Here is a 12,900-nt window from a genome sequence, read left to right on the forward strand (position 1 = left end):
TGTGCCTGAAGACGACGACGTTGAGGGTGCAACAGCTGCAGCAGCCGCAGCACCTGCACCACTTGTGCCACTTGCACCACCAGCACCACTTTCTTGTGTGCGACGTGCATACAAACTGAGCAACGAATCACGCGCATTGAAATCGGGATGTCCACCCACTGGCGATGCTGTCTCGGATTTATCGCCATCCGCGTCCTGGCTGGCTGAACCACTGGCACCAAAAGCGGTGCTGCTCAAGCTGCGCTTGTCACGCAACCGCACCGGACTCTCTAGGGCGCTGGGCGTGGTTGCAGGCGTCGTCGTTGCTGCTGGTTTACTCTCGCCCAGAGACAGATCTGTGGGCCGATTGCTGATTGCGTTTTCCAATTGTAGCTCAGTCTTTAGTGGTTTGTGGCTGCTCGATTCTGACTCCGCCTCCTGCTGAGGCTTCTCCCGCCTCGAGACTATTGTAAAACTGGCGCTGACCGCCGTTTGCTGTTCATCGTCGTCATCCTCGCCAGCTTCACTTGCTGTTGCTTCATCTGGCGATATTCTTGTGGTTGGCGCTGCCAACGTGAAGCTGGCTGTGGTATCAGCAACCGATGGCGTCAATGTAGCAACCACTGACTCAATTATATCCAAATCATCATCCGCTGTGGTTGTTGTGCTTGGTATTATGGCTGGTGGAGGTGTTGTGGGCGGTGGTGGTGGTTGCGCTTCTTCTTCTCGGCTGCTGCTGCTGCTGGTGTCAATGTTGCTGTTGTTACTGCTGCTGCTGCTGCTGCTAGTTATTGTTGCTGTTGTTGTGCTTGTAGTTGTTGTTGTTGATGTTGATGTTGTGGTGCTTGATGTGGAGCTTGTTTCATTCTGTTAATAATATTAGTTGTGGAACAAATAATCAACAAAAAAAAAAACAGAACCACTTGGACCTGCTAGTCTCTCTCCCAAAAACAAAAATCAAATGGAGTTTCTGGATGAGTTTCAGGGGGGGGAGTTGGGGGCATATTCTGACAAACAAACTAACGCTCAAAGTAGTTGTATAATAAGGTTAGACGTACGATATACGATAAGAGACATACATACATACGACATACGTAAGAGTGCACCCGGCACTTTCAGATACTTTTGTTCGAGAACTCTAAACGCATGCTAAGTCAACAACATGCACAAATACATAAATATATATATGATTGAATATATGAATTTATATATACAGATAGTATAAAAAAAAAGTAACTGAGCAATCGACGCTACATAAAAATAAATTAACTTAAAATATAATATATAGAAATAGAGCTACTCTTATAAAACTGCACAGATGAATATGAAAGACTTGATATCGATGAGAGCCGATGCAAGTTTTATTATTTCGATACGAAGGCGGCGGGCAGCGGCTTGAGCGGTGCGATTTTTGTTGCTTTCAATTTGATCAGCGGCGCAATAATAATAACAAAATATATATATGTGTATAATGAACTCGGATGCAGACGCAGAAATCTCAAAAGCGCAATCGCAGTAAAAAAAACTCAATTTAATTGGCGCTCGATTTGCTCAATTGTTAAATTTGCAGCTGGCTAAATGAGTGCTGATTGATTGATCGACTGATTTGATTGATGGCACAATGATGATCAGAACTCTACACTACATTGATGGGCTTTGCTGAACTCACACTATGCAACAAATCTGAGGTACTCACTGCTAATGATAATTTCTATCTTAATGAGCAATTCCTTTTGCTTAAGTTTCAAATTGTTGATGATTGATGAAACAGTTTTGAAACTTTCAATTCCTCTTGTTGCATAGTGTCTGGGAAACGTATTGAAATAAACTAAGTGCTACCATAAGGCTTATTGTTAACAAAAACTAGGCTTAACAAACGTGCTCTCACACAGAGATACACACACTCACGCACACACACATACATACATACACAGGTGGAAGGAGAGTCCATATATATATGAATGAGAACGACAAACACCAAAAATTTCTAACGTGTGTAGTGACAACAAACTTTGTATGAGATGGGAAAAAGAGATGATGAAGACAGAGGATTGTGCTTAACGATTGAAGGATTGCAATCGTTGCACTACACACACACATACACACACACACACACACATACATACACAGGGGTGTTTTTTTTTTGGGTGGGGGGAAGAAAACACAACAAATACATTAATGGGAACACCATAACCTTAAGCAGTTGTTGTTTGGTGTTGTTTTGGTGTACAAGTTAAGAATTGCACGTGGACATCATCGTCGTGTGTGTGATTTGTTTTTTGTGGAGTTCTTGTTGCACTACAGATAACAAACATATACAATATATAGTATATAAGCTCTATGATTAGGTATGGAATGGCTCTGACTGATCTACGATTCGCTAACAATTTTTTTTTTTAGACATGTGTTGGGTGATTTTTGTATTGAAATGTTTGTTTTTTCGGCTTTGGGACTTGGGCACAGAAACTACTTACGCTGCTGCTGTTGTTGTTATTATTATTGTTATTGTTGTTCATGCCAAGGTTCTTCTTCTTGACCAGCTCCTCGGCACTCTTGATCTCATCGAGCGTAACGCCTTGCGTCGATCGACGCGTCTCCCGAACTCGCTTCGCATGCGCCTTGCGCTGCGTTTCGCTCTCCTCATCACGCACTGGCGGCACAAAGGATCTACAAAGGAATCGAAAGCATAATTAGTACATAGAACAACAAATAAGGGCATATCAACATAAACATAACAAGAGAGAGAGAGTTATTGGCACATGCTTAGCAACCAGAGTTGCTGTCAAGTGTTAGCAGCTGGGCACGGTTTGAACGGCTTGTTGGGGTTAGCGCAAAACAACTGTCAACAGTTAACCAGTTAACATTATTACTTGAAAAAGTTCTTGAATATATTGGTCGCCGATTGCTTGGGCTTTGGTGTCTCCGCATCACTTGCAGCACTGACGCTGGCGGCACTCGCCGTTGAACTTCCATTGTTGTTGTTGCTGTTATTATTGCTGTTGTTGCTAACGGAGTTTTTGTATAATTTGTATAATAATAACCGTTGTTAAAATATATAACTAATTTTTGATTTAACGATTTATATATCGATTAATTTAGAGTCAGAACCCTCTTGTTCCCCAGATAACCTAAGCTCTTTGTCTTGTTTACAACTAGTTTTTGATTCATCGATTTTTGCTATCGATTAATTTAATTTTTGTAAGCAGTAACTCAAACAGAAGAGTGGCTAACCTTAAGCGATATTCTTATTAAGCTCGTAAAATATATATTTTACATATTTCTAAAGAACCTTATTATATTTCCTAATACAATCGATAACTACAACTGTGATATTACTTCTGAGATCTAAAAGCCTTCCCACTTAAAGCTTACTCATATCCCCAACTAGTTAAACTTCAAATTAACTAAATATTACAGTCAAATTTATATATATATACAGTTATCGTTCGTATCGTGTCAAGGACTCACCTGCGTATAGGTGGGGTGAGCACAGTCGTTGAGGGTGAGCTGAGCGTCGCTGTTGTTGTGGTCGCTGTTGTCGCTGTTGTAAGCATTGCAGCTGGAGCAATCGGTTTCCTGTATGAGCAGCAAAGAGAGCACGTGAGAGACAAGCAGAGACAAAATGGGAGAGAGAGAGAGAGAAAGAGAAAGTAGCACATTAAAGAAAGTCATTTAAGGGAGGGGAACATCATATCTAAGAGAGGTAGACGACATTGTGCGTATTGCCTAAATAAATGTTGAAGTAGATTTTGTTGTTGGTGCAATGAGAATTTGTTTGGGTATATAAACGATATGTATATATGTATATCTATATATATATATATATATAGTACAGAGTACATTGGAAGCTAAGCAAAAGCAATGATTATATAGATTACAGTTAATAGAGAGAGAGATATTACGGTTAACACATCTATGATTGTTATTAAGTACTTGCTAGTTAGTTACAGTTAGTTAGAGTTATGTTTTATTTTTATTTTTTTGTTTTTTTTTTTTGGCACAGAACAAACCTGAAATACACAGAGTTATCTTTGAGGGAGGCCGATCTTTGTACGCTATAAATTTGACTTGGATTTGCTGTAGCTGTTGCTGTTGCTGTTGTTGATGTTGTGTAGTTGGTGTTGTGTGTGTTGAATGTTGTTGTTGTTGGCGTGTTGTTGTAGTTGTTGCTGCTGCTGCCGCTGCTTGTTACGCTTGCAGTTTTTCCCAACAGCAGCGTTGTGCTCTTATTATTGATGTTGTTGTTGTTGCTGTTATTGTTATTGTTGTTATTATTGCTACTTTGGTTATTGTTGTTATTAGCATTGTTGCCGCCGGGCGGCAGCGCAGCAGAATTAGCCGCCGTCGTCGCTGGCAGTATGGGACACGAGTTCGCCTTTATGCGTGCCCGCAGCTCATTATATTTTTGATAGAATCTGCATGGATCGTGGGGACAGATGAACAGGCAGGCGAGCAGGCGGGCGGGCGGGTGGACGGGCGAAGGCGGGCGGGCGGGTTAGAATTGGATTTTGATAAGCGTTTGATGAATTTGTGCGATTTGTTGGTGATTTTGTAGTAGTAGTAGTTGTTGTTGTTGTTGTTGTTGTTTTGTTGCACATAAGTAAAAGAAAACACACATAAGCAAAACAAAAAAAAAACAATAGCAAAACAAATTTGAGTACAGAAATTAAATTGTGTCACACAATTAATTGTTTTCTTATTGCTTGCTTGTGTTTCACACTATGCCGCAGCAGCGCCGATATATATATAAATATATATTTTTTTTTGAGACTTCAATTGCTCTACTGAGTTTAACATTAAAGACTGCGCCTGCTTTCCTTAATTCACGTTGTTTCTTTTCGGTTGCTTTCTAACTGATTCATAAGCTTATCTAAACAGCGCTCATATTTTAAAAAAAAGGTGCATAATTCACTACAAGTTCTTCGATAATGGCCAATAATACAATGAGTGAGTTTATAGTACAAGTGTGTTTAAGTGTTGTATCTTTGTGTGTGTGTGTGGGTGTTTGTAAGCTGCGTGAAGTATTTTTATTGATAAGCGGCGCGCAATCAGCAAATGTGAAACACAAACGGCAACAAAATAAACCGAAAATTTGGTGCAAATTGTGACACATCAAAATATACAAATTGTTATTATTATATAAATGCGGGTGTTAATTTGCACTTTATGTGTGTGTGTGTGTATGATGTGTGTGTGTGGCACGCATTTATGTCTAGTGGTGCGCAATTGTGCGTGTGGATGGGCTCAACTCACTTTTGATCATTCTCAAAGCTTTGCGTGCGTCGCAAGATGACATCGTTGGCGCTCTCATTGGCACTCTTGCCACTCAGCTCTTTATCAGGAACTTCTGCGAGGCAAATAGAAGTTAACAATTATCGATTAGTAACTGCACCAAAATTGGCGAACTGTCAATTCGTCACTCACGATTCTTAGTGGGGCTGTCGTTGGGCGTGCGCTGCGTTCGGCGTCGCCAGGGCGCCTCCTCCTCGACGGGATGGTCGCCGGTGTGATTGGGCTTTACATTTTCAGCTGCAAGAGCAAAATATATATATATTAGTTATTGGACTTATGGGAATATATATCTATGCTGGTTAGTCTTCGCTTAATGCAGGCTCTTAAGCACATTGAGGGGGATGGGGGCTAACTGAATTTCATATGCGCAACTCTCAATAGGCGACTGACTACCTTCGCTCTCGTCTAGACTTGTGCTGTGCGAGCTCTCTGTGGAATCGCTGAGATCTGAGTCAGTTTCGTCAGCATCATCATCATCACCAACACCATCATCATCATCTTTAATAACATCGACATCAACTTTATCATCGTGAGTGGCAGTAAGATCATCATCACCATCATTATCATCATCATTGACAACATCGGGCGCAATTTGAGCGCTGACGCTAAGCGAACCGCTCGCAGCTGCAGTGTGCGGTGTGTTTGGACAAAGACAAGACAACAAATAGAGAGAAAACACAAACGAAGTGTAAGGGGGGGAGACAGAGAGAAAGAAAGTTGGGATGCGTAGGAAGAGACAAAGAAAGAGAGAGAGAGAGAGAGAGAGAGATAGAGAACGAGAGAGAGTGGGTTACAGAAACTGTTTCAACTAGACGATGAGTTGATGACTTTTGATGATAATAAAGATGAGACGCAAAAAAACATACAAAGTGGCTGCTAAAGATGTGAGAGATGAGATGAGACGACGGAGGGAACGAGAACGAGAACGAGGAGATGGCAGTGTGGCATGTGTGGCAAGTGTTTTGTAATAAATGCTTCAACTGAACTTTTAACGCGCATGAGAACCTAATTAAGTGGCACAACAAGAACACATAGACAGCGACACAACACAACACAAAAGTTGGCATAGAAATATGAAAGAAAACTTATTATATAATATGCAGAAAATAAGCAGCTGTGCTTTGTGAACGGGTTTGGGGGTGTGGTTTGTTGTTTCTTGTTGGGATCGGCTTTTTCAAGTTTCGTGGCTCAAGTTTACGCACCATCTTTAGCAGCATCCGTTCTCACTTCAACGCGTACGAGTTTCGTTGGTGTTTTGTCCACATGATTTTCAATCGCATCTGAGATTCTGCTGCAAGCCAACAAATAAACAAATTTTAGCAAAATGATTTACAATCAGTAAGGGAATGGGAATGGGAAAGGAAAGTCACCTGATTTGACTAGATGGACGCCGCTTGTTGCGCTTGTTGGCGCGCAGTTCTTCAAGGAATTTGACCATTTTGCGATCGGCCACATCGATGCAGGATTGGCCAGCATAATTGCGTATATCCATATCGGCCAGTGACTCCACCAGCATTTCAGCTGTCTCCTTTTGGCCCCAATGTGCCGCCGCATGCAACGGCGTCCAGCCATCGTTATCCTGCCTATCGACATTGCCCCGCCCGGCCAGCAACAGGCTCAACACTTTCGTATAGCCCTTGGCGGCAGCCACATGCAACGCTGTGGCACCTGTTTTCGGATGCGGTCGATCCACTTCGGCGGCATCGCTGCGCAACCATTTCTTTGCATCGTTAAGCATCGCCTGCTCCTCAGCCTTGCGCGCCTGATCCACATCGATGTTCAGCTCCTGCACCACCTTTTCCATGTAGTCAATCATGGGCATGTGCTGCACATCGATTGCCAGATCTAGCGCCAAATCACCATCGCTATTCACGGCGGCCACATCCGCATTTTTCTCCACCAAATATCGTGCTATGCTCACAAAGCTGCACATGAAAAATGAATATAGATTAGTGGAATATACAAATATTATGCTGAAGTAACTCACCCGCAGGAGGCAGTTGCATGCAGTGGCGTCCATCCTTCATTGTCCTGTCGGTTAATATCTGCTCCATGCTCTATTAAGAACTCAACCATCTCCAGTTTGTCATCGATGCAGGCCTGCGAGCAAGATAAGTTATAAATTATAATTAGTCAAGTGCATAAAATCATCGATTAAGTTTTTAAAGTTAAGTTAATTTAAACTTGGCTTACACTAATCAGTTTTTAGAAGATCTAAAAACTGTGCTACATTAAATTGCCATTTTAGGCGCTCTTTAAAACCACTGTCAAGTTAAAGTTATACAGTTGAATTCAATTTTAAAAGTCCAAGGTTGATAGTTGAATACTCCCTGAGATGAATAATTTTACAATTATTCGTTTGGTGCTTGCGAAATAATTTGCATTTCTTTTTCTTCTCTGTTCCCTGTTGATAAATTTACATTTTCGCTTGTTTACTGTTGGCAAGTTGCTTATTTTTACGATTGACTACATTGCTTCTTAAATGTATTGAATTTGAAATTCAGTTGTGCGAATTTTCTTTTCATCTTCGGGGTATCTTTTCTCTCGATTCGAGACTCTTATACCCGTAAATTGATGGTTTTGTATAAGTAATTGTGCCATGTTTTAATAGCTCAGCAACAATTCTGTTTATCTAGTTAAAAACGCTAAAGTAAACACACACACACACACACAACAGTTGCAGATACACATACATATGCAAACTGGGTCTGGAGCTGAGTGTGGCACATGGACAACGTTGTTTATGCGGATTTCCGTTGGAGCGAAGACATCGTCGGTCGGCGTGTACACAACGAAGAAGACAACAACGACAACAACAACAACAACATCGTAGACAACGACAACCGATGATGGCGATGATATCATCATCATTGTGAGCAACTGCGCCGACGAGAACGGCTTCTATGCGTCGCTATCTAGCCAAGAACCCGCCCAATAACAACGACGACAACGGCGACAACAATGCGAAGTGAAATGGCGATAAGAATTCTTAACAGCCGCAAACACAAAAAGAGCTGAGCGCCAAACCTCAAACATTAATACAGTGATCACTCGGCCATGGTCAACAATAGAAGTTAAAAACTCCCAGAAGAAGGAGCAGTAGTAGTTTTAGCTCAAACAAAAAGTTTTCAGTTTAAAAACGATTAAATTCAAAAAAATAGTATATAATATCCATATCTAAATGGATAATATAGATAATAAAATTCTAATCAAGCCAAAAACACGTTTACAATCTAAATATATTTTTCTCCTTTATATGTACAATAGTTTTTTTATTAATTAAATAAAAACCCGACTGGATTCTGAATATAAAAAACTTGACTTGACCTGGAGTCAGCGAAGAGCATATTTAAATGATAAAAACAACGCAACTTTGAAAGCTTTGCATTCCAATTAGCGAGCGATCACTGTACGAATAAGAATAGCGATAGCAAAACCCATAACGAATCCCCACCAATTGTTACTCTTGATAAGCTCACGTTGTGGAGTATTCAAAATCAAATGTTCTTTAGTTCTTTTTTGTTTCTTTTTTTTATGGTCAACATATGTTAATTTAGTTATTTTTTGTTTTAAAGGGGGCTGACTGGCTGCTGGCTGCTGGCTATTGCTTTGAAAATGCAAAAGCAATTTCCATTTCGCAGTAAAACGCATAAATGGCGCACAGAACACGAGGCATGAGGCATGAGGCAGGCAAGTAGGCAGGCACGAGGCATACAAAAACCAAACGGGTCTCTGGTCTGAGCAATTTGTAAATCTGGAACGCAGCCAATTAATTAATTATGAGCAATTTTTGATAAACTGACCAACTGACGACAGCGACAACTGACGACGACTACGACGATGGGCGGACCGCCCACGCGTGACCATCCTGTCGTCAACAACCACAATAGCGTCAACAGCAAAAACAACGACAACTTTTTGTTCAGCATGCAAAATTTGACATGAGCTATTTCGACTGACAATTTGTGACTTTTGATTTCTGGTCGGGTGTTAATGTCAGCCAACAGCAACAGCAGCAGCAGCAGCAGCATAAAAGCAACAACAACACCAACAACAGCTGCAAATTCTGTGCTATTTTCATTGCATTGAAAGCGAATTTTTCTTGGCCAGAGTGAAAGATAGCTATAAACTAAAAAAAAAAAGGCGCTCTACGAAATTGCATGCTAAGTTTAGCCTTTTGTTTTTTTGGCACGCCATTGAGCGGCATTTCGTCTGTCGTCTACCCAACTCGCTCCTTTCTCCCTCCGTCTCTTTCTCTCTCTCCAACTGCCAGCCACTTTGCGCCTTAAATGTTATTCACCCCGCTGCATTACGTATACGCCGCACATTGCAGCAAATCAACAGCAGCAACTTGTTGAGACGGCTTTGCGGCTGCAAGCTGCTTACTAATAATAAGCCCTGCCCCCCTTCTTAAAAGACCAACCAACAAATGAACTCATACAAAAAAATCCTCGCCAACTTGTTTGAAAGAGTTCAAGCGCTTGGTTCTAAGCTTAAGCTCTTGTGAGCATTTGTTTTTGCCTAAGTCTTGAGCAAAGCCGCTAAGTTGCAATCTATTTCAAAGCAAAAATTATAAAATAGTTGAACAATTTATTGGCTAGTAAATGAAATTTGAATTAATTACGCACACTCATTACTAAATGAAGCAAAGGCTGAACAGATTTTTCAATATTTTTGGAGGCCTCATTCATGTACAATCATGGCGTGGCACATGGCTAAATGGTCTAATGGCTTATGGCAAGCCTTCATAATTTCAAATCATTTTTGTTTCATTGATTTTTTTTATTTTATTTTTGTTGAAAGTTTTCATGTATTTGATGCCACTTGAATGCCTCGCCTTCGCCTAGCTGCCAAAAACAAATTGTGGTGTCTATTAGTTTCAGTCTTCTTTTTTTAAAATGATTTTTGTGTTGTTTTTTTTTTTTTTGCTCAGCTGAGATATTTCAGCTCACAGCAGTTTTGGCTCGGGCCTGGAGCAGAGCCACCTGACTCAATAGCCGTCGTCCAAGAGGAATGTGTATTCAATATGAATAACAAACAAAGAATGCTTACAAAAATTGGGTTAGAAACCGAAAGAACAAAATCTGAATAAGGAGAATCACAATATACTTATAGAATTTGTTTATGATATTGCTATTATGAAAAGTATTTGGAATGTGCCAGTGGGCCAAATTAATCACCACGAATCGAGCGCTTTCATTTATACACATAGATATATATATATATTTGAAATGTATTTACAAAACTGAGGAAATTATCGATTAATAAGTTGCTCTGACTTTCTGCAAAAGCACATTTTTGTGATAAGAAGTGCGGTTTAATATTTTTCACTTATACTAGATATACCACACATATCAGGGATAATTTAATGTGGCATATTAAAATAACTCTTGCGGTCAATCCACCCACCAAGATACCATCCATATTATATTTTTTTTCTATTTGATTCAACTATTTTTGTGTGTATTTCGTCATAGGTTGGCGAAAAAATGAAAAGTGTTCGTGTTATGAATATTGTGCGGCTCGCCTTTAAAGCAAAAACAAATTCAGGCAGTATTTTTCTTTTCCTATTTTCCCCATACATTTTCACCAGTTGTGTGTGTGTTGTGTTTTCTCTGTGTGTGTGTGTGTGTGTGTATGTTGGCTGCTATAAAATGAGCTCAAATTAAATACAATCAGAAGGCGAACTGGGAAACAACGTCAGTTGTAAAAGTGTACAAAAATGATGTACATTTTACAGGCAGTTGTTATTTTCAATTTGGCTCGAAATGGTATTATGCAATGCACTCTTCACACACACACACACACACACGCATACACACACATATTCGGTGCAGACACATCAAATTGTATTGCATAGAATGATTTTTCAGTTTTGCTCAATTCGCCAGATTTTCAGCATCGTTTGTTATTTTGGGTGTAAAACACCAAACGAGAAATAAATCAAATCCAATGTAGCCAAAGCAGCCGCAGCATCAGCAATATACACTGCATTATACATGCCCCAATATACACAGATCTATGTACAACAATATATATATATATACATCGTTATATACATAAAGCGATATTTGTATGTGATACACGCGCTGTGAATTCTTGAGGATGTTTGATTTGTATCTGCTGCCGCTGCTGCTGCTACTGTATATCTCTCTGTCCGTCCCAACTGATCGTTCCGTCTGCCCCGTTGAGAGCGCAGAGATAGAACCGGGCCAAGGTTACAAAACACGTCAATAAAGCGCGTTAGAGCCCCAAACAATAATAACAAACAACAACAATAAATACAATATTATTATTGCTTTTTTTTTTTGGAAAACTCACGCAACGCAAACGCAACTGATCTATAATTTCCGAGACAGGATCAGAGCGAGTGATAGAGATAGGGACAGACAGAGAGCGAGAGAAAGAGAGAGGGAGAGATCATTAAAATTGATTTGGGGTCATATAACGATCACGTTCATGATTTGTTGCCATTATTATATTATTATAATATATTCATGTGCAAAAACTTGACAAAATAATTAGCTAATTTATGTGACAATTTATTGTTAGCCGCTTTGCAGTCAATTGCAAAATAGTTCAAGCTAATTGGTCAGCATTTAAGATTAAAGCCGTATTCAAATTATTTACAAACAAATACACATGAGTATAACACACACACACACACACACAGACGCGCATGCACACACTCACACACGCAACTGTCAACGCTTTATCTTAAAGACATCTTAATTATAATGTGACCAAAATTGTTAATGTTGTTTTGCAACGCGTGTTTCTTTAATCCGACAATAAAAACAAAAAACATTTTTAACGGATGCTTAAATTGAAATAAAAGTTTGTCTGTTGAGGATATGATGCAAGACTTATAGTTGAAAATAACACGATTCTATATTTGTATAAAGCTAATAAAAACAACAATAATGTTTATAATGTAAGCTAAGAGCACAAACCTATTTAATAACCTGATTTCAATATGCCCAACATTTCCTACATTCACATTCTAAACATTTCACCATTTCATTAGGAGACTAACTCCGTTAACATCGTTAACATGTGAGTGATAAATTAATTGCTTGATTTAAATACAGCTGATCAGCTTATTTTTACATTTGTCTTTACGAAATGAATAATAAAACAATTAATATGAAAAATAAGACAGGCTTAAACACTTTTCTGCAAACAACCCAATAAATAAGAAATAAATTTAAAAATTAAAAACTGATTCATTTCTATTTTGCATTTAGCATTAAATTATAAAAAATTAATTCAATTCATTTATCAGCTGTTGGTTGCATCAAAGAAATTCGATTAATCATCACAAAAAAAACTGAAATATGTAGATCCCATAAATTTCATGCTACTTAAAAGGTTCAAATCGAAAGAGTGCAAAGTTCAAGTAAGTATATGGAAACAATCCCACTGTGATCCGTGGATTTTATTTGGCGCATTGCCGTGACAATTTATGGACTACTGCCTATATATTTTATGGCCCAATTAAAAAATATTTAAATATAGAACATTCCATAGATATAATATATGTATATGTCTTATATACGGCCATGCCGTACATTTATAAAATGAGCAATAAGTCATCATTATCCTTGAACTAGCGCATGAAAGAACACG

The 12,900-nt window shown here is 39.3% G+C and overlaps 1 protein-coding gene across 7 annotated transcripts in view; it reads right to left on the bottom strand.

The window, feature by feature from the left end:
- Window positions 1–12,900, bottom strand: part of LOC6556574 (protein phosphatase 1 regulatory subunit 12A) — a 28,473-nt gene that overhangs the window by 12,944 nt on the left and 2,629 nt on the right. For 4 of the 7 annotated variants that reach the window (XM_043215618.1, XM_043215616.1, XM_043215617.1 and 1 more), the window contains exons 2-9: window positions 7,259–7,371; window positions 6,642–7,196; window positions 6,474–6,562; window positions 5,404–5,508; window positions 5,233–5,326; window positions 3,448–3,555; window positions 2,850–2,984; window positions 2,454–2,646 (exon numbers count right to left, since the gene is read on the bottom strand). In XM_043215618.1, coding sequence (XP_043071553.1) covers window positions 2,454–2,646; window positions 2,850–2,984; window positions 3,448–3,555; window positions 5,233–5,326; window positions 5,404–5,508; window positions 6,474–6,562; window positions 6,642–7,196; window positions 7,259–7,371 — 1,392 coding nt within the window. The remainder of the gene's footprint in view (window positions 1–2,453; window positions 2,647–2,849; window positions 2,985–3,447; window positions 3,556–5,232; window positions 5,327–5,403; window positions 5,509–6,473; window positions 6,563–6,641; window positions 7,197–7,258; window positions 7,372–12,900) is intronic. The other 3 variants (XM_032743217.2, XM_032743218.2, XM_043215619.1) reach the window with 3 other exon arrangements.

This window comes from Drosophila grimshawi, unplaced genomic scaffold, assembly GCF_018153295.1.
Source record: "Drosophila grimshawi isolate 15287-2541.00 unplaced genomic scaffold, ASM1815329v1 contig_44, whole genome shotgun sequence".
Taxonomy (NCBI): domain Eukaryota; kingdom Metazoa; phylum Arthropoda; class Insecta; order Diptera; family Drosophilidae; genus Drosophila; species Drosophila grimshawi.